This window comes from Nerophis ophidion, linkage group LG04 (assembly GCF_033978795.1).
Source record: "Nerophis ophidion isolate RoL-2023_Sa linkage group LG04, RoL_Noph_v1.0, whole genome shotgun sequence".
In the NCBI taxonomy this organism is placed as follows: domain Eukaryota; kingdom Metazoa; phylum Chordata; class Actinopteri; order Syngnathiformes; family Syngnathidae; genus Nerophis; species Nerophis ophidion.
The window spans coordinates 82,983,805-83,010,998 of NC_084614.1; the positions used below are offsets into that span (position 1 = coordinate 82,983,805).

Sequence of the window (27,194 nt, forward strand, 5' to 3'; positions counted from 1 at the left end):
GGCTATCACTTTTGCATTTGAAGGTCTGAATTTATTGCCTCTTTTTGTGAGAGAGTTAACTTAAACCTGGTGGTTGGCTTTCTCCAAGTTGAATATAAACATTCGCCACGTGTAGAACATGATACGAGTTGATTAATTCACTTCTGTTGAAGAGTGACCGCCCAAAGCTTTGGCGTACCTGCGTCGTGGCGACGTTTGTGCCGTCGGTCACCTGCACGGTCATGTTGTACACGGCCTGCGCCTCGGCGTCCAGCAGCTTGGCCACCACCACTGTGCCCACGCCCACTTGGAGGTCAAACTGCATGTCGAAGCTTCCTGCGGTCGCACACACACACACATGTTAGCCACGTTAGCCCGTTAGCACCTCCACCGCGCCGGGCAATCATTTCGCCAGCCATCTGGGCCCGCGGGCCAAGCGTGATAAAGTGAAGTGAAACGCAACGACGCGGCGGTGTCCGTCAGCCCGGGAGCTGTTAGCGGCCACGCAAACATCTGTCTTATCGCTCCCAAACACCAGCCAGCGCGCAGACGAAGAAAAAAAAAAAAAGGTACAGTTTAGGGGTTTTAGTGTTTGATTAGAGCCAGGGAGAGAATTGATACGCATTAGCGATTCACCGCCATATCCCCGCTCTCTTCTGAGGGCTGCGGCGCCGCTCGACACATGAATACTGATGTTTCCACGGAAGCAGCCAGGCGTGTTCAGCCGCAGACCATCACCGGGTTGTGCTTGCTTATTTGGGTTTTTTCTTCTCCGAAATGACAGTTGGTTAGAGTTGTGCGATACGGTTGAAAACTGTATCACGATATCACTAATTCATATCGATAATTATTGATATTTTTTTATGACCAATCAACATTAAGGACCCAGATTAGTTGTTTTTTTATTACTATATATGTGTGTTTTGTTTGTTTATTTATGTATTTTATTAATTTATAGTCAATATTTTACATTCTATATACAGTATCTCCTTGAATTGCCGCCGAATATATCGTATGCGCCTGCCTAGAATTAACGCCGGGTCAAACTCGTTTCGCAAAATATTATTTTTATTAGCGCATGTCTAGAATTTACGCCGGCTCAAACTCGTTTCGCCCAATAATTAGCATATGCCTAGAATTTCCACCGGGTCAAACTCGTCACGTCACGAGTGTCACTTCACCTGTCATCATTTTCAAAATGGAGGAGGCTGATTTCAATCATTGGAAATCGCATAAAGGGAAGAAGATTAAGAGCTATTCAGTAGGATTTAAGGTCCAAGCTATTGAATATGCTAAAAAGAACAGTAAGCAGCTATGTTTTATTAATATACCGTAGCTGCGTGTGTCAAATATGAGTCATTAAATGACTCCCGCCTCCGGGTGGTAGAGGGCGCTAGTGATCCTTCTTGCGACTATTCGTGACAACAAGCAGCGATCGTTTATTTTTTCCTCTCGCTTGCACTTTTAACATGGAGGATTACATATCTAAAAAAAAAAAACAGTTTTTTTAAACTGGACTTTCAATGGAAGCAGGAGGTAATAAAGGAAGATCTCCATCGAGACAGAGAGACTTTTAAAACTGAAGAAAGATAAGGAAGACTTCTATAAACAAGTTATTGATGCTTTTGATCAGAAGGAACTGTGCATGGACTTCATTTATAAGTAAAGGTAAGAACATAATAACGTTTTTTTTATTAAAAGTGCTTTTCATGATGGTATCCTTACATCACACTCAAATTTATAAGCGCAGGCCTACATTTACCACATGCCTTTGGTAAATGCCGGAGTGAGAAGAGGTTTTAAATTAATTAGCGCCCTGGCGGCAATTCAAGGAAATACGGTATATTTATATTGTTTTATTTTTAAATACTTCTATATCCATACATCCATCCATTTTTCTACCGCTTATTCTCTTTGGGGCCGCTGGTGCCTATCTCAGTTACAATCGGGCGGAAGGCAGGGTGCACCCTGGACAATTCGCCACCTCATTGCAGAATACGTATATATTTTTTTACATATTTAGAATGTAACTTCTTCTGATTAAAATGCCTCAGCTATCAAGGCAGAAAGGAAATGTCAACACAAGCGTGGGAAAGACTCCAACAATGTCAACAAAATAGTCAAATCACATTGAACACGTCACAATAAGTTCTTCAATTGAAGGAATATGTCAAAAATGCTTTGTGATGTAAGAAAATTGTGAAAATGTAAACATAGAAACCTGAGAAGAACTCTTTTCTGCAAGTTTAGTGCCAGGAAATAACGGCTGTGTAACATGAGTTTGCCCTCTTATTTTTATTTAACACTGAAAATAATCCATGCATTTTTAAAATTTTGGAGTAAAACTGTGGGCTGTGGTGCACGGCAAACTTTTGCGTTGGAATAATAATAAATGATGATTATTTTGGCGTAGACCAGGGGTCACCAACGTGGTGCCCGTAAGGACCAGATGAGTCGCCCACTATTCTAAAAATAGCTCAAATAGCAGCACTTACCAGTGAGCTGCCTCTATTTTTTAAATTGTATTTATTTACTAGCAACCTCGACATTTTTAATTCTAAGAGAGACAAAACTCATAGAATTTGAAAATCCAAGAAAATATTTTAAAGACTTGGTCTTCACTTGTTTAAATAAATTCATTTATTTTTTTATTTTGCTTCTTATAACTTTCAGAAAGACAATTTTAGAGAAAAAATACAACCTTAAAAATGATTTTAGGATTTTTAAACACATATACCTTTTAAATTCCTTCCTCTTATTTCCTGACAATTTAAATCAATGTTCAAGTATTTTATTTTTATTTTAAAGAACAATAAATACATTTTAATTTAATTCTTCATCTTTAGCTTCTGTTTTTTTGACAAAGAATATTTGTGAAATATTTCTTCACTTATTATGATTAAAATTCAAAAAAATTATTCAGGAAAATCTGTAGAATCAAATTTAAATCTCATTTCAAAGTGTTGAATTTCTTTTAAAATTTTTGTTCTGGAAAATCTAGAAGAAATAATAATTTGTCTTTGTTAGAAATATAGCTTGGTCCAATTTGTTATATATTCTAACAAAGTGCAGATTGGATTTTAACCTATTTAAAGCATGTCATCAAAATTCTAAAATTAATCTTAATCAGGAAAAATTACTAATGATGTTCCATTAATTCTTTTTAAAAATTTAAAAAAAATATTCGAATTAGCTAGTTTTTCTCCTAATTTTTTTCGGTTGAATTTTGAATTTTAAGGAGTCGAAATCGAAGATAAACTATGTTTCAAAATTGAATTTTCATTTATTTCCTCTTTTCTCCTCTTTTAAACTGTTCAATTAAGTGTTTTTTCATCATTTATTCTCTACAAAAACCTTCCCTAAAAGGAAAAAAAAATGTACGACGGAATGACAGACAGAAATACCCATTTTTTATAGATATAGATTTATTTATTAAAGGAAAAATTGAGCAAATTGGCTATTTCTGGCAATTTATTGAAGTGTGTATCGAACTGGTAGCCCTTGACATGAATCCAGGGGTCACCAACGTGGTGCCCGTAAGGACCAGATGAGTCGCCCGCTTTATCTATTTTAAAAATAAATGAATTTAAAAAATAATAAAAACATAGCTCAAATAGCAGCACTTACCAGTGAGCTACCTCAATTAAAAAAATAAAAAAAATAATAAAAAAATAGCTCAAATAGCAGCACTTCCAGTGAGCTGCCTCAATTTTTAAAATTGTATTTATTTACTAGCAAGCTGGTCTCTAAGAGAGACAAAACTCAATAGAATTTAGACCCGGGATCACCAACGTGGTGCCCGTAAGGACCAGATGAGTCGCCCGCTGGCCTGTTCTAAAAATAGCTCAAATAGCAGCACTTACCAGTGAGCTGCCTCTATTTTTTAAATTGTATTTATTTACTAGCAAGCTGGTCTCGCTTTGCTGGACATTTTTAATTCTAAGAGAGACAAAACTCAAATAGAATTTGAAAAGCCAAGAAAATATTTGAAAGACTTGGTCTTCACTTGTTTAAATAAATTCATTTATTTTTTTACTTTGCTTTTTATAACTTTCAGAAAGACAATTTTAGAGAAAAAATACAAACTTAAAAATGATTTTAGGATTTTTAAACACATATACCTTTTTACCTTTTAAATTCCTTCCTCTTCTTTCCTGACAATTTAAATCAATGTTCAAGTATTTTTTTTTTTATTGTAAAGAATAATAAATACATTTTAATTTAATTCTTCATTTTAGCTTCTGTTTTTTTGACGAAGAATATTTGTGAAATATTTCTTCAAACTTATTGTGATTAAAATTCAAAAAAAATATTCTGGCAAATCTAGAAAATCTGTCAAATCAAATTTAAATCTTATTTCAAAGTCTTTTGAATTTCTTTTAAAATTTTTGTTCTGGAAAATCTAGAAGAAATAATGATTAGTCTTTGTTAGAAATATAGCTTGGTCCAATTTGTTATATATTCTAACAAAGTGCAGATTGGATTTTAACCTATTTAAAACATGTCATCAAAATTCTAAAATTAATCTTAATCAGGAAAAATGACTAATGTTCCATAAATTATTTTTTTTAATTTTTAAAAAAAGATTTGAATTAGCTGGTTTTTCTCTTCTTTTTTTCGGTTGAATTTTGAAGAGTCGAAAATGGAGATAAACTATGTTTCACAATTTAATTTTCATTTTTTTCGTGTTTTCTCCTCTTTTAAACCGTTCAAATAAGAGTTTTTTTCATCGTTTATTCTCTACAAAAAACCTTCCGTAAAAGCAAAAAAAAATGTACGATAAATGACAGACAGAAATACACTTTTTTTTCATAGATATAGATTTATTTATTAAAGCTAAATTGAGCAAATTGGCTATTTCTGGCAATTTATTTAAGTGTGTATCAAACTGGTAGCCCTTGGCATGAATCAGTACCCAAGAAGTAGCTCTTGCTTTCAAAAAGGTTGCTGACCCCTAGCTTAGTCATATTTGTGTGAAATAATTATAATATTTTTTGTATTATTTGCATATTATAGTTATATAATTGTGTGAATGCTGGCACGTTCACACAAATACTGATCAAGAATATTGCAGAAGAAGGAACACAAAAAGTGTAAAATTATCTTCTAATGAATATATCCAAACAAAATTAATAATGCAAAAATTAAAGCGCAAAAGAAGATACATCTTCACCACTTAAGTGGTCATTTGAGGAGAATGAAGACAGAGTTGTGGCTGTCATCTGACCTGTGTCCAGCGAGCAGTTTCTCCCGCACGCGTTCTGCGGAATGTAGAACATTTCTCTCGCCACTCGTCCGCCTGCGATGGGGAGAGAGCAGAGAAAGCCTCAGAAAACACGGAAGACAAATAAAAACACGCGAAGGAGAGACGCTTTGTGGTCCTCAGCAGGCACGAGACGTTGAGAACTTGTTAAATGAGGTCCTGAAGTTGAGCGGCTCAAACATAATGTTGAAAAAACATGCTTTTGGACGACGTTACGTCAATGTTGTGTTCTGACCTTGATTTGAACGTTGAAATTTGGTCATTTCCCAACCAGTATTCTACAAACCCTGTTTCCATATGAGTTGGGAAATTGTGTTAGATGTAAATATAAACAGAATACAATGATTTGCAAATCCTTTTCAAGCCATATTCAGTTGAATATGCTACAAAGACAACATATTTCATGTTCAAACTCATAAACTTTATTTATTTTTTTTGCAAATAATAATTAACTTGGAATTTCATGGCTGCAACACGTGCCAAAGTAGTTGGGAAAGGGCATGTTCACCACTGTGTTACATCACCTTTTCTTTTAACAACACTCAATAAATGTTTGGGAACTGAGGAAACTAATTCTTGAAGCTTTGAAAGTGGAATTCTTTCCCATTCTTGTTTTATCAATCAATCAATCAATCAATGTTTACTTATATAGCCCTAAATCACTAGTGTCTCAAAGGGCTGCACAAACCACAACACAAACCACTACGACATCCTCGGTAGGCCCACATAAGGGCAAGGAAAACTCACACCCAGTGGGACGTTGGTGACAATGATGACTATGAGAACCTTGGAGAGGAGGAAAGCAATGGATGTCGAGCGGGTCTAACATGATGTATAGCTTCAGTCCTTCAACAGTCCGGGGTCTCCGCTGTCCTATTTTACGCTTCACACATTTTCCATGGGAGACAGGTCTGGACTGCAGGCGGGCCAGGAAAGTACCCGCACTATTTTTTTATGAAGCCACGCTGTTGTAACACGTGCTGAATGTGGCTTGGCATTGTCCTGCTGAAATAAGCAGGGGCGCCCATGAAAAAAACAGCGCTTAGATGGCAGCAAAACCTGTATGTACCTTTTCAGCATTAATGGTGCCTTCACAGATGTGTAAGTTACCCATGCCTTGGGCACTAATGCACCCCCATACCATCACACATGCTAGCTTTTCAACTTTGCGTCAATAACAGTCTGGATGGTTCGCTTCCCCTTTGGTTCCGGGTGACTCGATGTCAAATATTTCCCCAAAAAATTTGAAATGTGGACTGGTCAGACCACAGAACACTTTTCCACTTTGCATCAATCCATCTTAGATGATCTCGGGCCCAGAGAAGCCGGCGGCGTTTTTTTGGATGTTGTTGATAAATTGCTTTCACTTTGCATAGTAGAGCTTTAACTTGCACTTACAGATGTAGCGACAAACTGTATTTAGTGACAGTGGTTTTCTGAAGTGTTCCTGAGCTCATGTGGTGATATCCTTTACAGATTGATGTCGGTTTTTGATAAGAGATCGAAGGTCACGGTCATACAATGTTGGTTTCCGGCCATGCCGCTTACGTGGAGTGATTTCTCCAGATTCTCTGAACCTTTTGATGATATTATGGAGCGTAGATGTTGAAATCCCTAAATTTCTTGCAATGTCACTTTGAGAAAGGTTGTTCTTAAACTGTTTGACTATTTGCTCACGCAGTTGTGGACAAAGGGGTGTACCTCGCCCCATCCTTTCTTGTGAAAGACTGAGCATTTTTTGGGGAAGCTGTTTTTATAGCCAATCATGGCACCCACCTGTTCCCAATTAGCCTGCACACCTGTGGGATGTTCACAATAAGTGTTTGATGAGCATTTCTTACTTTATCAGTATTTATTGCCACCTTTCCCAACTTCTTTGTCACGTGTTGCTGGCATCAAATTCTAAAGTTAATGATTATTTGCAACAAAAATAAATGCTCTTCAGTTTGAACATGAAATATGTTGTCTTTGTAGCATATTCAACTGAATATGGCTTGAAAAGGATTTGCAAATCATTGTATTCTGTTTATATTTACATCTAACACCATTTCCCAACTCATATGGAAACGGGGTTTGTACAACACAACTACAACATGCTTTTTGACGACGTTTCGTCAATGTCGAATTGTGACATTGATTTGACCGTTGAATTTTGGTCATTTCCTGTGGTGTTCGGGTCTGTGGGACCCGTTTTCATTTTTTATTAAACGAAGAATGATACAATTAATTCATTTTTCAAACTGAGATTTACTGACTTTGGATCATTTTCTGTGAAGAACATACCGGTATATCAGAATACATATTTAATGACCACATACCATACACCTCCCTACACATTGCTATTACATATAAGATGTCCGGGTCCATTGGACCCGGGGCTAATAGAAGTGTGGAAATTGATGTTCTGTCACAGTCCCACACACACACACACACACACACTCAGCAGGCCTAGACAGGAGGAGGACATAGTGTAGGTACACTTAACATCAGAGGGTCAAATGTGCGAGAAAATGAGAGCAGAAGGTGTGGACAAACAATGTTGCTTGTCAATGTTGTCCACACACACACACACACACACACACACACACACACACACACACACACTCAGCAGGCCTAGACAGGAGGAGGACAGAGTGTAGGTACACTTAACATCAGAGGGTCAAATGTGCGAGAAAATGAGAGCAGACGGTGTGGACAAACAATGTTGCTTGTCAATGTTGTCCACACACACACACACACACACGCACACACACTCAGCAGGCCTAGACAGGAGGAGGACAGAGTGTAGGTACACTTAACATCAGAGGGTCAAATGTGCGAGAAAATGAGAGCAGACAGTGTGGACAAACAATGTTGCTTGTCAATGTTGTCCACACACACACACACACACACACACACACACACACACACACACACACACTCAGCAGGCCTAGACAGGAGGAGGACAGAGTGTAGGTACACTTAACATCACAAGGTCAAATGTGCGAGAAAATGAGAGCAGACGGTGTGGACAAACAAGGTTGCTTGTCAATGTTGTCCACACACACACACACACACACGCACACACTCAGCAGGCCTAGACAGGAGGAGGACAGAGTGTAGGTACACTTAACATCAGAGGGTCAAATGTGCGAGAAAATGAGAGCAGACAGTGTGGACAAACAATGTTGCTTGTCAATGTTGTCCACACACACACACACACACACACACACACACACACACAGCAGGCCTAGCCAGGAGGAGGACAGAGTGTAGGCATACAGAACATCAGAGGGTCAAATGTGCGAGAAAATGAGAGCAGACAGTGTTGACAAACAATGGAATGTGCGATGCAGAAACTGGCAGAAAAAATTTTCCGCGCAACGTTCAGATTGTTGTTGCTCAGCCGGCGTTTGTGGGTCTGACGGACCCCGGTGCATTTTTGTGGCTTTTAATGCCTCACCAACAAACACTTTTACGTTAAAATACCGATGTTTATTGGGAGATGGTAAACAGCTGATAACAACAATACGAAACATTACACGAGGGTTAAGGAGTGGGACTATCCAGGACTCGCTGCAGTGTGGTCAAACAACCACCAGGTAGTGCCAGTGAGCAGATAATACTGGATCATCCCTTTCGGACTAAGCCAGACCCATACTGTAAAATTGCCTTTTTTTTTTTTTTTTATACTGTAAAGTCTACCCAAAACATTGGTATAATAATTAAATGCATAGGCACATTTGATATTGATTTTGTACTTACAATTATTAAGCATCATGATGCGGGCTAATAGTAAGACGCTATGCAAAGGTGGGGTTTTTTTTTGCATCCTGTTGTCGGGTGCGTGGGAGGAAAAAAAAGCGAGCATGGTAACGACGTTCCCCCGTCCATCGAGTCCTTTTTTAATTAATGCACCGGCGTGCTGTTGATTATTTCCAGAGCCGGCGAGCGGCTGCGTACAGCGGGGCATCGAGAGGTCGCCACAATCAATTAGTGCTGCATGTTGTCATTGCACAGATGAACAAATGGGAACACGTAAAATGTATCGATGTTGACATGTCGGAGTACAAAGTGGTGCCTCATGGAAACTAACTCTCAGTACTTCCTGCTCCCGTGCTCAAAGGCAACATCCGTGTCGAGTTAGAGCGGCGAATATTCAAATGACATCGCCTTCTCGTCGTGCTGTATAATGATTTTGTTTGACCCGGTTTTTAAATAATTCATCATTTTAATCGTTTTTTTGCCGACTGGTTTTGTCAAAGTAGTTTTTATTACAAACCCTGTTTCCATATGAGTTGGGAAATGGTGTTAGATGTAAATATAAACAGAATACAAGGATTTGCAAATCCTTTTCAAGCCATATTCAGTTGAATATGCTACAAAGACAACATATTTCATGTTCAAACTCATAAACTTTATTTATTCTTTTGCAAATAATCATTAACTTAGAATTTCATGGCTGCAACACGTGCCAAAGTAGTTGGGAAAGGGCATGTTCACCACTGTGTTACATCACCTTTTCTTTTAACAACACTCAATAAACGTTTGGGAACTGAGGAAACTAATTGTTGAAGCTTTGAAAGTGGAATTCTTTCCCATTCTTGTTTTATGTAGAGCTTCAGTCCTTCAACAGTCCGGGGTCTCTGCTGTCCTATTTTAGGCCTCACACATTTTCCATGGGAGACAGGTCTGGACTGCAGGCGGGCCAGGAAAGTACCCGCACTCTTTTATTTTTACGAAGCCAAGCAGTTATAACACTTGTTGAATGTTGCTTGCTATTGTCTTGCTGAAATAAGCAGGGGCGTCCATGAAAAAGACGGCGCTAGGATGGCAGCATATGTTGTTCCAAAAGCTGTATGTACCTTTCAGCATTAATGGTGCCTTCACAGATGTGTAAGTTACCCATGCCTTGGGCACTAATGCACCCCCATACCATCACACATGCTGGCTTTTACACTTTGCGTGGATAACAGTCTGGATGGTTCGCTTCCCCTTTGGTCCGGATGACACCATGTCGAATATTTCCAAAAACAATTTGAAATGTGGACTCGTCAGACCACAGAACACTTTTCCACTTTGCATCAGTCCATCTTAGATGATCTCTGGCCCAGAGAAGCCGGCAGCATTTCTGGATGTTGTTGATAAATGGCTTTCGCTTTGCATAGTAGAGCTTTAACTTGCTCTTACAGATGTAGCAACGAACTGTATTTAGTGACAGTGGTTTTCTGAAGTGTTCCTGAGCCCATGTGGTGATATCCTTTAGAGATTGATGTCTGTTTTTGAGGGATGGAAGGTCACGGTCATTCAATGTTGGTTTCCGGCCATGCCGCTTACGTGGAGTGATTTCTCCAGATTCTCTGAACCTTTTGATGATATTATGGAGCGTAGATGTTGAAATCCCTAAATTTCTTGCAATGTCACTTTGAGAAAGGTTGTTCTTAAACTGTTTGACTATTTGCTCACACAGTTGTGGACAAAGGGGTGTACCTCGCCCCATCCTTTCTTGTGAAAGACTGATCATTTTTTGGGAAGCTGTTTTTATACCCAATCATGGCACCCACCTGTTCCCAATTAGCCTGTGGGATGTTCTAAATAAGTGTTTGATGAGCATTCCTCAACTTTATCAGTATTTATTGCCACCTTTCCCAACTTCTTTGTCACATGTTGCTGGCATCAAATTCTTAATGTAATGACTATTTGCAAAACAAAAAAACGTTTATGAGTTTGAACATGAAATATGTTGTCTTTGTAGCATATTCAACTGAATATGGCTTGAAAAGGATTTGCAAATCATTGTATTCTGTTTATATTTACATCTAACACCATTTCCCAACTCATATGGAAACCTGGTCAAAATCTCCCCAAACTTGTGTCTAACCTTTTTATGCTGCAAATTTTTTGTTTTTGTTATTTTTGTCTAATCATTACAGTGTTAGAAGAATTGTTTCCAAGTCATCACAAAAACTTTGTGTTGAAATGAGCTCCCAGCTAGAAGACCAAAAGCTGTCTTTGAAAACTACCAAGAGTAAGTAAGGCTTGTACCAAATTTTTCAGATTGTAAGTCGCACCGGCCGAAAACGCATGAAAAAGAAGGAGAAAAAAAACATATATAAGTCGCATTTTTGGAGTTAAATTTATTTGAGAAAACCCAACACCAAGAATAGACATTTGAAAGGCAATTTAAAATAAATAAAGAAAAGTGAACAAGTTGAATAAGTGTATGTTATATGTCGCATAAATAAGCAACTGGGACTGTGCCTGGTATATTAACGTAATATTATGGTAAGAGTCATTCCATCCATCCATCTTCTTCCGCTTATCCGAGGTCGGGTCGCGGGGGCAGCAGCCTAAGCAGAAAAGACCAGACTTCCCTTTCTCCAGCCACTTCGTCTAGCTCTTCCCGGGGGATCCCGAGGCGTTCCCAGGCCAGCCGGGAGACATAGTCTTCCCAACGTGTCCTGGGTCTTCCTACCGGTTGGACGTGCCATAAACACCTCCCTCGAGAGGCGTTTGGGTGGCATCCTGACCAGATGCCCGAACCACCTCATCTGGCTCCTCTCCATGTGGAGGAGCAGCGGCTTTACTTTGAGTTCCTCCCGGATGGCAGAGCTTCTCACCCTATCTCTAAGGGAGAGACCTGGAAACTCATTTGGGCCGCTTGTACCCGTGATCTTGTCATTTCTTTCATGACCCAAAGCTCATGACCATAGGTGAGGATGGGAACGTAGATCGACCGGTAAATTGAGAGCTTTGCCTTCCGGCTCAGCTCCTTCTTCACCACAACGGATCGGTACAACGTCCGCATTACTGAAGACGCCGCACCGATCCGCCTGTCGATCTCACCATCCACTCTTCCCCCACTCGTGAACAAGACTCCTAGGTACTTGAACTCCTCCACTTGGGGCAGGGTCTCCTCCCCAACCCGGAGATGGCACTCCACCCTTTTCCGGGCGAGAACCATGGACTTGGACTTGGAGGTGCTGATTCTCATTCCGGTCGCTTCACACTCGACTGCGAACCGATCCAGCGAGAGCTGAAGATCCCGGTCAGATGAAGCCATCAGGACCACATCATCTGCAAAAACCAGAGACCTAATCCAGTGGTCACCAAACCAGAACCCCTCAACGCCTTGACTGCGCCTAGAAATTCTGTCCATAAAAGTTATGAACAGAATGGGTGACAAAGGACAGCCTTGGCGGAGTCCAACCCTCACTGGAAATGTGTCCGACTTACTGCCGGCAATGCGGACCAAGTTCTGACACTGATCATACAGGGAGCGGACCGCCACAATCAGACAGTCCGGTACCCCATACTCTCTGAGCACTCCCCACAGGACTTCCCGAGGGACACGGTCCAATGCCTTCTCCAAGTCCACAAAGCACATGTAGACTGGTTGGGCAAACTCCCATGCACCCTCAAGAACCCTGCCGAGAGTATAGAGCTGGTCCACAGTTCCACGACCAGGACGAAAACCACACTGTTCCTCCTGAATCTGAGGTTCGACTATCCGACGTAGCCTCCTCTCCAGTACACCTGAATAAACCTTACCGGGAAGGCTGAGGAGTGTGATCCCACCATAGTTGGAACACACCCTCCGGTCCCCCTTCTTAAAGAGAGGGACCACCACCCCGGTCTGCCAATCCAGAGGTACCGCCCCCGATGTCCACGCGATGCTGCAGAGTCTTGTCAACCAAGACAGACCCACAGCATCCAGAGCCTTAAGGAACTCCGGGCGGACCTCATCCACCCCCGGGGCCTTGCCACCGAGGAGCTTTTTAACTACCTCAGCGACCTCAGCCCCAGAAACAGGAGAGTCCACCACAGATGTCAAGAGTCATTCCACTAACTATAAAATATACAACATGCTATTCGTTTACCAAACAATCTGTCACTCCTAATCGCCAAATCCGATTAAATCTTCTTCCTCTGCGTCGCTTCTAAATAATATTATTTGATATTTTACGGTAAAGTGTTATTAATTTCACACAAGTCGATCCACAAAAAACTGCGACTTATAACCAAAAAAATACAGTAAAACTCCACTGTGTAGGGGAGGAAGCAACATGAAGTTGTTTCTTTGTTTCTCTTATGTATTGTAATCAACAGAAAAATATTGTTTTAATCCAAGAACTACGTACAAAGTAGAGAAAAGGCAGGATCTGGCCAAGTTCCAGACGACCTCTTTTTGAACTGTTTTACGACCTTTTCCGTGAACTATTTACGACCCCGTCTCTTTGGTAGCAGCTGTTAACATGTGGTCAGAGAAAATCCAAATAAAGGAGGAGACGTACAATCTTTTGCCACAGTGTGGGTGACGCCGTAAGAGGTTACAGCTCGACACGTTTCTCCCCAAATTGAGCAAAATTGAATTCTGTCTGTTTACTTCCTTGCTTCTTGTCTTGTTTAATAGATGTCATCAATGTTTGAACCTGACATACGGTTTTTAGGTCATGATGTGGTTATGAATAATAACAGGAACATTTTCGGGGGATTTCAACATGGGTGGGGGTGGTTATGAATAATAAAACATTGTTAACATTTAAATTAGAATAGTCAGACTAAACATTTTTGGAGCTGAAACAGGCACAAACGTTGCACAAATGTCTGGAACAAGTTTGGGCGGCTTTTTGAAAAAGCTGCGGGGTGGTTATGAATGATTAAAGGTAATAACATAAATAATATAAGAGTTAGACAAAAAAGAATTTGCAGGCCCACGGCATTAATATAACGTTGATTATACGTACATGTCCTTTAAAACAACGTTACAAAATAGTTGTATTTGTAAATTGAGACAACGTTGATGTTGAATGTTGTAAAATGACCAACATTCAATGGTTAAATCGTCAGAACCCAACATTGATTAAGCGTTGTTAAAAAACATGTTGTTTCAACGTTGTATTTGTGCTGTAAGATGTTGATTGTAAAATGACCACATTTCAATGATCAAATCAATGTCAGAACCCAACATTGGTTCAAAGTTGTCAAAAAGCATGTTGTTTCAACGTTGTATTTGTGTTGTTGAATTTTTGTTGGGGAAATGACCATATTTCTATTGTCAAATCAACATCAAATCCCAACATTGATGTAACGTCGTCAAAAAGCATGTTGTTTCAACGTTGTATTTGTGTTGTAGAATATCGGTTGGAAAATGACCAAAATTCAATGTTCAAATCAACGTCAAAACCCAACATTGATGTACCGTCGTCAAAAAGCATGTTGTTTCAACGTTCTATTTGTGTTGTAAAATATATTGGTTGGGAAATGAACACATTTCAATGTCAAATCAACATCAAAACCTGACATTGGTTCAACGTTGTCAAAAAGCATGTTGTTTCAACGTTGTGTTTGTGTTGTAAAATGACCAAAATTCAATGGTTAAATCAATGTCAGAACCCAACATTGATGTAACGTCGTCAAAAAGCATGTTGTTTCAACGTTGTATTTGTGTTGTAAAATGACCAAAATTCAATGGTTAAATCGTCAGAACCCAACATTGATTAAGCGTTGTTAAAAAGCATGTTGTTTCAACGTTGTATTTGTGTTGTAAGATGTTGATTGTAAAATTACCACATTTCAATGATCAAATCAATGTCATAACCCAACAAAGTTGTCAAAAAGCATGTTGTATTTGTGTTGTAGAATTTTTGTTGGGGAAATGACCATATTTCTATTGTCAAATCAACATCAAAACCCAACATTGATGTAACGTCGTCAAAAAGCATGTTGTTTCACGTTGTATTTGTGTTGTAAAATGACCAAAATTCTATGTTCAAATCAACGTCAGAACCCAACATTTGTCAAACGTCGTCAAAAAGGATGTTGTTTCAACGTTGTATTTTTGTTGGGAAATGACCAAATATCAATGGTCTAATCATCGTCACAACCCAACATTGGTTCAACGTTATCAAAAAGCATGTTGTTTCAACGTTGTATTTGTGTTGTAAAATGACCAAAATTCAATGTTCGAATCAACGTCAGAACCCAACATTGATGTAACGTTGTCAAAAAGCATGTTGTTTCAACGTTGTATTTGTGTTGGGGAAATGACCATATTTCAATGTCAAATCAACATCAAAACCCAACATTGATGTAATGTCGTCAAAATGCATGTTGTTTCAACGTTGTATTTGTGTTGTAAAATGACCAAAATTCAATGTTCAAATCAACGTCAGAACCCAACATTGATGTAACGTCGTCAAAATGCATGTTGTTTCAACGTTGTATTTGTGTTGTAAAATTACCAAAATTCAATGGTTTAAATCGTCAGAACCCAACATTGATTAAGCGTTGTTAAAAAGCATGTTGTTTCAACGTTGTATTTGTGTTGTAAGATGTTGATTGTAAAATTACCACATTTCAATGATCAAATCAATGTCATAACCCAACAAAGTTGTCAAAAAGCATGTTGTATTTGTGTTGTAGAATTTTTGTTGGGGAAATGACCATATTTCTATTGTCAAATCAACATCAAAACCCAACATTGATGTAACGTCGTCAAAAAGCATGTTGTTTCAACGTTGTATTTGTGTTGTAAAATGACCAAAATTCTATGTTCAAATCAACGTCAGAACCCAACATTTGTCAAACGTCGTCAAAAAGGATGTTGTTTCAACGTTGTATTTTTGTTGGGAAATGACCAAATATCAATGGTCTAATCATCGTCACAACCCAACATTGGTTCAACGTTATCAAAAAGCATGTTGTTTCAACGTTGTATTTGTGTTGTAAAATGACCAAAATTCAATGTTCGAATCAACGTCAGAACCCAACATTGATGTAACGTTGTCAAAAAGCATGTTGTTTCAACGTTGTATTTGTGTTGGGGAAATGACCATATTTCAATGTCAAATCAACATCAAAACCCAACATTGATGTAATGTCGTCAAAATGCATGTTGTTTCAACGTTGTATTTGTGTTGTAAAATGACCAAAATTCAATGTTCAAATCAACGTCAGAACCCAACATTGATGTAACGTCGTCAAAATGCATGTTGTTTCAACGTTGTATTTGTGTTGTAAAATTACCAAAATTCTATGTTCAAATCAACGTCAGAACCCAACATTGATGTAACGTCGTCAAAATGCATGTTGTTTCAACGTTGTATTTGTGTTGGGGAAATGACCAAAATTCTATGTTCAAATCAACGTCAGAACCCAACATTGATGTAACGTCGTCAAAAAGCATGTTGTTTCGACGTTCTATTTGTGTTGTAAAATATTGGTTGGGAAATGAACACACTTCAATTGTCAAATCAACATCAAAACCCAACATTGATGTAACGTCATCAAAAAGCATGTTGTTTCAACGTTGTATTTGTGTTGTAAAATTACCATATTTCAATCCTCAAAACAGCGTCAGAACCCAACATTGATGTAATGTCGTCAAAAAGCATGTTGTTTCAACGTTGTATTTGTGTTGGGGGAAATGACCATATTTCAATCCTCAAAACAGCGTCAGAACCCAACATTGATGTAATGTCGTCAAAAAGCATGTTTTTTCAACGTTGTATTTGTGTTGTAGAATTTTGTTGGGAAATGACCAAATATCAATGGTCAAATCATCGTCACAACCCAACATTGATGTAACGTCGTCAAAAGCATGTTGTTTCAACGTTGTATTTGTGTTGTAAAACGACCAAAATTCAATGGTCCAATCAATGTCAGAACCCAACATTGATGTAACGTCGTCAAAAAGCATGTTGTTGCAACGTTGTATTTGTGTTGGGGAAATGACCATATTTCAATGTCAAATCAACATCAAAACCCAACATTGATGTAATGTCGTCAAAATGCATGTTGTTTCAACGTTGTATTTGTGTTGTAAAATGACCAAAATTCTATGTTCAAATCAACGTCAGAACCCAACATTGATGTAACGTCGTCAAAAAGCATGTTGTTTCAACGTTGTATTTGTGTTGTAAAATATTGGTTGGGAAATGAACACACTTCAATGTCAAATCAACATCAAAACCCAACATTGATGTAACGTCGTCAAAAAGCATGTTGTTTCAACGTTGTATTTGTGTTGTAAAATGACCATATTTCAATCCTCAAAACAGCGTCAGAACCCAACATTGATGTAATGTCGTCAAAAAGCATGTTGTTTCAACGTTGTATTTGTGTTGTAAAATGACCAAAATTTTATGTTCAAATCAACGTCAGAACCCAACATTGATGTAACGTCGTCAAAAAGCATGTTTTTTCAACGTTGTATTTGTGTTGTAAAATATTGGTTGGGAAATGAACACACTTCAATGTCAAATCAACATCAAAACCCAACATTGATGTAACGTCGTCAAAAAGCATGTTGTTTCAACAATGTATTTGTGTTGTAAAATGACCATATTTCAATCCTCAAAACAGCGTCAGAACCCAACATTGATGTAACGTCATTAAAAAGCATGTTGTTTCAACGTTGTATTTGTGTTGGGGAAATGACCATATTTCAATGTCAAATCAACATCAAAACCCAACATTGATGTAATGTCGTCAAAAAGCATGTTGTTTCAACGTTGTATTTGTGTTGTAAAATGACCAAAATTCTATGTTCAAATCAACGTCAGAACCCAACATTGATGTAACGTCGTCAAAAAGCATGTTGTTTCAACGTTCTATTTGTGTTGTAAAATATTGGTTGGGAAATGAACACACTTCAATGTCAAATCAACATCAAAACCTGACATTGGTTCAACGTTGTCAAAAAGCATGTTGTTTCAACGTTGTGTTTGTGTTGTGAAATGACCAAAATTCAATGGTTACATCAACGTCAGAACCCAACATTTGTTAACGTCGTCAGAAAGCATGTTGTTTCAACGTTGTATTTGTGTTGTAAAATGACCAAAATTCTATGTTCAAATCAACGTCAGAACCCAACATTGATGTAACGTCGTCAAAAAGCATGTTGTTTCAACGTTGTATTTGTGTTGTAAAATATTGGTTGGGGAAATGAACACACTTCAATGTCAAATCAACATCAAAACCTGACATTGGTTCAACGTTGTCAAAAAGCATGTTGTTTCAACGTTGTGTTTGTGTTGTGAAATGACCAAAATTCAATGTTCAAATCAACGTCAGAACCCAACATTGATGTAACGTCGTCAAAAAGCATGTTGTTTCAACGTTCTATTTGTGTTGTAAAATATTGGTTGGGAAATGAACACACTTCAATGTCAAATCAACATCAAAACCCAACATTGATGTAACGTCGTCAAAATGCATGTTGTTTCAACGTTGTGTTTGTGTTGTAAAATGACCAAAATTCTATGTTCAAATCAACGTCAGAACCCAACATTGATGTAACGTCGTCAAAATGCATGTTGTTTCAACGTTGTATTTGTGTTGTAAAATGACCAAAATTCTATGTTCAAATCAACGTCAGAACCCAACATTGATGTAACGTCGTCAAAAAGCATGTTGTTTCAACGTTCTATTTGTGTTGTAAAATATTGGTTGGGAAATGAACACACTTCAATGTCAAATCAACATCAAAACCTGACATTGGTTCAACGTTGTCAAAAAGCATGTTGTTTCAACGTTGTATTTGTGTTGTAAAATGATCAAAATTCAATGGTTACATCAACGTCAGAACCCAACATTTGTCAAACGTCGTCAGAAAGCATGTTGTTTCAACGTTGTATTTTTGTTGAGGAATGACCGAAATTCCAATGTTCAAATCAACGTCACAACCTGACATTGAACAAACGTTGTCAAAAAGCATGTTGTTTCAACGTTGTATTTGTGTTGTAAACTTGGTTGAAAAATGACTAAATTTCAATGTTAAATCAACATCACAACCTGACATTGGTTCAATGTTGTCAAAAAGCATGTTGTTTTAACGCTGTATTTTGTGTTGTAGAATGACTAAAATTCAATGTTCAAATCAACATCAGAACCCAACATTGATTAAACATCGTCAAACATCATGTTGTTTCAACGTTATATTTTTGTTGTAGAATTTTTGTTGGGAAATGACCATATTTCAATGGTCAAATCATCATCACAACCCAACATTGGTTCAACGTTATCAAAAAGCATGTTGTTTCAACGTTGTATTTGTGTTGTAAAATATTGGTTGGGAAATGAACACACTTCAATGTCAAATCAACATCAAAACCCAACATTGATGTAACGTCGTCAAAAAGCATGTTGTTTCAACGTATTTGTGTTGTAAAATATTGGTTGGGAAATGAACACACTTCAATGTCAAATCAACATCAAAACCCAACATTGATGTAATGTCGTCAAAAAGCATGTTGTTTCAACGTTGTATTTGTGTTGTAGAATTTTGTTGGGAAATGACCTAATATCAATGGTCAAATCAACGTCAGAACCCAACATTGGTTCAACGTCGTCAAAAAGCATGTTGTTTCAACGTTCTATTTGTGTTGTAAAATATTGGTTGGGAAATGAACACACTTCAATGTCAAATCAACATCAAAACCTGACATTGATGTAACGTCGTCAAAATGCATGTTGTTTCAACGTTGTATTTGTGTTGTAAAATGACCAAAATTCTATGTTCAAATCAACGTCAAAACCCAACATTGATGTACCGTCGTCAAAAAGCATGTTGTTTCAACGTTGTATTTGTGTTGTAAAATGACCAAAATTCTATGTTCAAATCAACGTCAAAACCCAACATTGATGTACCGTCGTCAAAAAGAATGTTGTTTCAACGTTGTATTTGTGTTGTAAAATGACCAAAATTCAATGTTCAAATCAACTTCAGAACCCAACATTGATGTAACGTCGTCAAAAAGCATGTTGTTTCAACGTTGTATTTGTGTTGTAAAATGACCAAAATTCTATGTTCAAATCAACGTCAAAACCCAACATTGATGTACCGTCGTCAAAAAGAATGTTGTTTCAACGTTGTATTTGTGTTGTAAAATGACCAAAATTCTATGTTCAAATCAACGTCAGAACCCAACATTGATGTAACGTCGTCAAAAAGCATGTTGTTTCAACGTTTTATTTGTGTTGGGGAAATGACCATATTTCAATCGTCAAATCAACATCAAAACCCAACATTGATGTAACGTCGTCAAAAAGCATGTTGTTTCAACGTTGTATTTGTGTTGTAAAACGACCAAAATTCTATGTTCAAATCAACATCAGAACCCAACATTGATGTAACGTCGTCAAAAAGCATGTTGTTTCAACGTTGTATTTGTGTTGTAAAACGACCAAAATTCTATGGTCCAATCAATGTCAGAACCCAACATTGATGTAACGTCGTCAAAAAGCATGTTGTTGCAACTTTGTATTTGTGTTGGGGAAATGACCATATTTCAATGTCAAATCAACATCAAAACCCAACATTGATGTAATGTCGTCAAAATGCATGTTGTTTCAACGTTGTATTTGTGTTGTAAAATGACCAAAATTCTATGTTCAAATCAACGTCAGAACCCAACATTGATGTAACGTCGTCAAAAAGCATGTTGTTTCAACGTTGTATTTGTGTTGTAAAATATTGGTTGGGAAATGAACACACTTCAATGTCAAATCAACATCAAAACCTGACATTGGTTCAACGTTGTCAAAAAGCATGTTGTTTCAACGTTGTGTTTGTGTTGTGAAATGACCAAAATTCAATGGTTACATCAACGTCAGAACCCAACATTTGTTAAACGTCGTCAGAAAGCATGTTGTTTCAACGTTATATTTTTGTTGAGGAATGACCGAAATTCCAATGTTCAAATCAACGTCAGAACCCAACATTGATGTAACGTTGTCAAAAAGCATGTTGTTGCAACGTTGTATTTGTGTTGTAAAATGACCAAAATTCTATGTTCAAATCAACGTCAGAACCCAACATTGATGTAACGTCGTCAAAAAGCATGTTGTTTCAACGTTCTATTTGTGTTGTAAACTTGGTTGAAAAATGACCAAATTTCAAAGTTAAATCAACATCACAACCTGACATTGGTTCAATGTTGTCAAAAAGCATGTTCTTTCAACGTTGTATTTGTGTTGTAAAATGACCAAAATTCCAATGTTCAAATCAACATCAGAACCCAACATTGATGTAACGTCGTCAAAAAGCATGTTGTTTCAACGTTATATTTTTGTTGTAGAATTTTTGTTGGGAAATGACCATATTTCAATGTCAAATCAACGTCACAACCCAACATTGGTTCAACGTTATCAAAAAGCATGTTGTTTCAACCTTGTATTTGTGTTGTAGACTATTGGTTGAAAAATTACCAAATTTCAATGTCAAATCAACGTCAGAACCCAACATTGAACAAACGTCGTCAAAAAGCATGTTGTTTCAACCTTGTATTTGTGTTGTAAGATGTTTGATTGTCAAATGACCAAATTTCAACGGTCAAAACAACATCAGAACCCAACATTTATTGAACATCGTCAAAAAGCATGTTGTTATGTTTCAGTTTCTCAACATCAGGACCTCATTCAACAAGTTTTCAACGTTGTTTCAATGTCTTGTGCCTGCTGGATGATGACATCACTAGTCAAAAAATGCATTTTAGAAAAATACTAACATACTTTGGTATATTTTGGGTGATAATAAGGGGGGTCAAGGTGTCACAGGCAGAGGTGGGTAGTAACGAGCTACATTTACTCCGTTACATCTACTTGAGTAGCTTTAGGGATAAATTGTACTTCTAAGAGTAGTTTTTATGCAACATACTTTTACTTTTACTTAAGTATATTTATAGAGAAGAAACGCTACTTTTACTCCGTTCCATTTATCTGCAATCAGGTCGCTACTTTTTTTTTTATCGATCTGTTAATGCACGTTTTGTTTGTTTTGATTTTGTCAGACACGCATTCAAAGTAGGAACTAAGCATGCCTGCGTTTCACCAATCAAATGCAGTCACTGGTGACGTTGGACCAATCAAACAGAGCCAGGCGGTCACGTGACCGTCACACGTAGAACCCGACATGTTGACAAACTTATTGGTGTGTTACCATTTAGTGGTCAATTGTACGGAATATGTACTGTACTGTGCAATCTAATAATACAAGTTTCAATCAATCAATCAAAAGTGTAAAGGAAAAAAGACACTTTTTATTTCAACCGTACTTCCCGTCAAAAGCCTAAAGACTGATCGCACAGTTCCTGTCTTCACAATAAAAGCGCCGCTCCATCGCGCCTGCGCTAACAAAATAAGAGTCTCCGAAAGCCAGCGCAAACAAGCTAGCAAGCTACGGAGTTTGCCGCCAATTTCTTGTAAAGTGTATAAAAACAAATATGGAAGCTGGACAAATAAGATGCCAAAAACCAACCACTTTCATGTGGTATTAGACAGGAAGGAGGAACTATTTTTCTCCTCCATTTGAAAACGTGGACATTATCAGCACTATACTGTCTGATTCCAATCAATGCAAGTCATCAGAATCAGGTAATACACCAACTTATATTCTTGTCTTCATGAAAGATAGGAATCTATATGTTAAACATGCATGTATATTCATTAAAACACCTTTAACATGTCAACAAAAACGGCAAAATAAATAAATATAAATTATACACTGTATATATATGATATGTGTGTGTATGTATATATGAGGTAAATCACCTTGACTTGGTCATTTATTAAGTAATTGATTAATGTTGACAAACTTATTGGGGTGTTACCATTTAGTGGTCAATTGTACGGAATATGTACTGTACTGTGCAATCTAATAATACAAGTATCAATCAATCAATCAATCAATCAATCAATCAATGCCTACTGAGCCTATGGTGCTGTTAAGTTATTGTGGCTCAATGTGCCTTTTTTTTTTATTTTAATGTATTATTATTTAATATATAATATTGTTTTATTTGCTTAAGAGATATTCCTGGCTCTGAATTTGCTCATTGCTATTTTTATGTTTTTGTGCATTACTTGTTGCCGTAATCATTAAACAAACAGGTTACTCATCAGTTACTCAGTACTTGAGTAGTTTTTTCACAACATACTTTTTACTTTTACTCAAGTAAATATTTGGGTGACTACTCCTTACTTTTACTTGAGTAATACATCTCTAAAGTAACAGTACTCTTACTTGAGTACAATTTCTGGCTACTCTACCCACCTCTGCTTACTACCCACCTCTGCTTACTACCCACCTCTGGTCACAGGTCAGCATATCTCACTTTGCCAACGCTCTTACCCACGATGTTGAACCACACGGGGGTGTCGGACTGCCCCACAGCCACCGCCCCCACAGGCTGGGCCACGGCGGCCGTCTCCGCCACGGTGAAGTTGTAGCACCTCTGCGTGAACAGCAGGGGCAGCGGCGAGGGCGCCGGCCTGCCGATCCACTCCACGTGGAGCTTGACCGTGGTCCACAGCGGGGGGTCGCCGCCGTCCTCCGCTTTGATCTGGGGAGACAGGAAGTGACGTCACGTGGGGGGGAACCAAATATGGTCTTTTGTCATGTGACATATCTGACATCGTTTAGTCTTTTGCTAGAATCACCGTTTGAACGGGAATGTCGGGCCGGGCGATACAATGATGTCATCATCATTAGTGATAGACCTGAATGGATATCAATGATGTGTTTAATAAAATGTTTTGTGTTTTTTTTGGTAGGAAGAAAGCGGAAGTAAGGAAGCAAGGTTGGTTGCATGAAGAAAGTCCCCTACTGTCTCTATGGTAACCCAGGAATGCAGGATGTCATCACTAATCAGTGGGAGTCACACGCTAACAGCCAATCAGGTAACAGTATCAACTTTCAAAATTATGTAAAACTATATATACATATATATATATATATTATGTATATATATATATATGTATATATGTGTGTGTAAAAATAAAAGGAAAACATTTCAATGTATGTATAATGTAAAAATGTAAATATGAAAATAAAAAATACAATAAGTATAAAAATAGCTGAGGCACTTATAATTAAACATAAAAAATAAAACAACAAAATGTAAACAATATATATATTATGTAAATTTTTTAATATAAAAATGAAAAATACCATATAAATAATAAAAAATAGCTGAGGGGATTATAATCAGAGAAAAATTACTTTTGAAATACGTAAAAAAAAAAAGCATAAATATAAAGAAATGAAACAACAAAATGTCAATTATTAGATCATGTAAAAATTTAAAATATGAAATCAAAATATACAGTACAAATATAAATCATGAAAATAGCTGAGGGTGTTATATTTGTAATATGTAAAACATATATCTAAAAATAAAATAACAAAATACAAACAAATAAAAAAATGTCTATGTATATAATGTAGAAATTTGAATACAAAAAAATATAGATTTAAAAAAGTATCTTAGGAGATTATAATCAGAAGAAAGTTACTTTTCATGTATATAAATATGTAAAAATGAAACCACAATATTCGAAAATATGTATAATGTAAAAATATAAATATTAAAATAAAAAATACAATAAATAGGAAAATAGCTGAGGGGCTTATAATCAGAGGAAAATAAAACATTATTAAAAATAAAACAACAAAATGTAAATAATATATATTATGTAAAAAAAAATTATGTAAAAATTAAATACAAAATAAATAATAAAAAATAGCTGAGGGGATTATAATCAGAAGAAATTTACTTTTGAAATACGTACAAAAAAATTATAAATATAAAGAAATGAAACAACAAAATGTAAATTATTAGATCATGTAAAAATGTAAAATATGAAATCAAAATATACGGTACAAACATGAATCATGAAAATAGCTGAGGGTGTTATATTTGTAATATGTAAAACATACATCCAAAAATAAAATAACAAAATACAAATAAAATATATTTATATATATATATATGTATATAATGTAGAAATTTGAATATAAAAATACAATATAGATTAAAAAGTAGTTTAGGAGATTATAATCAGAGGAAAGTTACTTTTGAAATACGTACAAAAAATTATAAATATAAAAAAATTAAACAACAAAATGTAAATTATTAGATAATGTAAAAATGTAAAATATGAAATCAAAATATACGGTACAAACATGAATCATGAAAATAGCTGAGGGTGTTATATTTGTTATATGTAAAACATATATCTAACAATAAAAAACAAAATATAAATAAAATATATTTATATGTATATATAAAATGTAGAAATTTTAATATATAAATAAAATATAGATACAAAAAAAGTCTCTCAGGAGATTATAATCAGAGGAAAGTTACTTTTGAAATATATAAATAAATATGTAAAAATAAAACAACATTTGAAAATATGTATAATGTAAAGATTTAAATATGAATATAAAAAATACAATGAATATAAAAATAGCTGAGGGACTTATAATCAGAGGAATGTGATATTTATAATATGTAAAACATATATCTTAAAAAATAATACTTTTGAAATATGTAAAAAAAACAATATATAAAAATGAAATAACAAAATAAATGTATTAGATCATGTAAAAAATTTTAAACTGCAAATAAAAAATATAATACAAATATAAATGATCAAAATAAACAATATTTACAATGTAAAAATACAAATAAATAAAAAATTCAAATACAATAAATGTACAAATAGCTGAGGGGCTTATAATTACAGAAATGTTACGTTTAGAATACATAAATATCTAAAAACAAAACAACAAAATATTAATATATATGATGTACAATTATAAAACCTAAAAATACAATAATTATAAAAATAATAACAAATAGCTGAGGGGCTTATAATCAGAGGAAATTTACATTTTAAATACGTTATTAAAAAAACAACCTATAAATATCTAAAAATAAATCAACAAAATATAAATAATATATATCATGTAAAAATATAAAAATAATAAATACAATACAAATAAATATATAAAAAACATCTATATATATACGTATATATAGTATCACAATGACAAAATAAAAATAAAAATGTTTACATCCAATATATTTTTCTGCTGTCTTTAATTCATAAAAAATATGAAATGATCCGTGATATCGCGCAGCAGTTGTCAGCCGTATCGTACGTGGAAGGTAGCATCATAAAGTCATGTAAAAAGTAGCAAACCTTATGAAGTGTTTTATTATCAGCACTTTGTTTTGTTGACGTGATGCGCTGACTGAAATATAAAAACTCTTTTATCCTCGGGGATCAAATTGATCTTTGCCGGCTCATAAAAAGGAAGTGTGATGCTAAAAAAGAGGATTTGGGTCGGCTGAAAAGCAAGCGGCTGTGAGCGCTTAAAGAAACATTTTCTGGAGGTTCAGAGGTCAAACCTACGGTGAGGACGTAGTAGCTGCCCGCCGCCACCGCCCTCTTGGACGACACCGTGGCGGTGCGCGGGTCGATGCCGAACGTCTCGTCGCCGTTGCCGTCCACGATGCTGTAGCTGACGTTGGCGTTGGCGCCCAGGTCGCGGTCGTGCGCGAAGACCCGGTAGACGGCCTCGCCGCGCCTGCTGCGGTCCCGCTCGGGCAAGCTGACGCGGTAGGTTGACTCCGGGAAGACAGGCGGGTTGTCGTTCTCGTCGTCCACGTGCACCATGACCCACACGGTGGACTGGCGGGTGGTCACCGGCCCGTCTAGGACCGTCACCTGGGGAACACGTAGGGGGGGGGACATGTGGGTTATCCATACTGCAGTATCACCTGGGGAACATGTGGGTTATCCATACTACAGTATCACCTGGGGAACACGTAGGGGGAGGGACATGTGGGTTATCCATACTGCAATATCAATACCACCGAGACCAGATCTTTATGCCCTGATATCCATCCTCCAACAAAACCTCAATACTTTGATATTTTACTTAAGGACTGTCCGAATTTGTTCCACCAAGAGTCAAAGTATGCGGGGGCCATATTTATATAGTTTCATTTAAAAAATGCTATAAACAGATATTTTAATGTGACTATATATATATATATATATATATATATATATATATATATATATATATATATATATATATATATGCATATAAATGTATGGGTATATATTTATGTATATGTATCTATATATACACACATATATGCATATATATTTATCT

General features: G+C 36.6%; 1 protein-coding gene across 1 annotated transcript in view; it reads right to left on the reverse strand.

The window, feature by feature from the left end:
* LOC133550485 (protocadherin Fat 3-like) overlaps positions 1–26,857 on the reverse strand; it is a 187,683-nt gene extending 160,826 nt beyond the window's left edge. Inside the window, exons 1-5 of the mRNA XM_061896465.1 lie at positions 26,831–26,857; positions 26,426–26,740; positions 23,355–23,565; positions 5,207–5,278; positions 179–315 (exon numbers count right to left, since the gene is read on the reverse strand). Coding sequence (XP_061752449.1) covers positions 179–315; positions 5,207–5,278; positions 23,355–23,565; positions 26,426–26,740; positions 26,831–26,857 — 762 coding nt within the window. The remainder of the gene's footprint in view (positions 1–178; positions 316–5,206; positions 5,279–23,354; positions 23,566–26,425; positions 26,741–26,830) is intronic.
* Between the last annotated feature and the right edge of the window lie 337 nt (positions 26,858–27,194).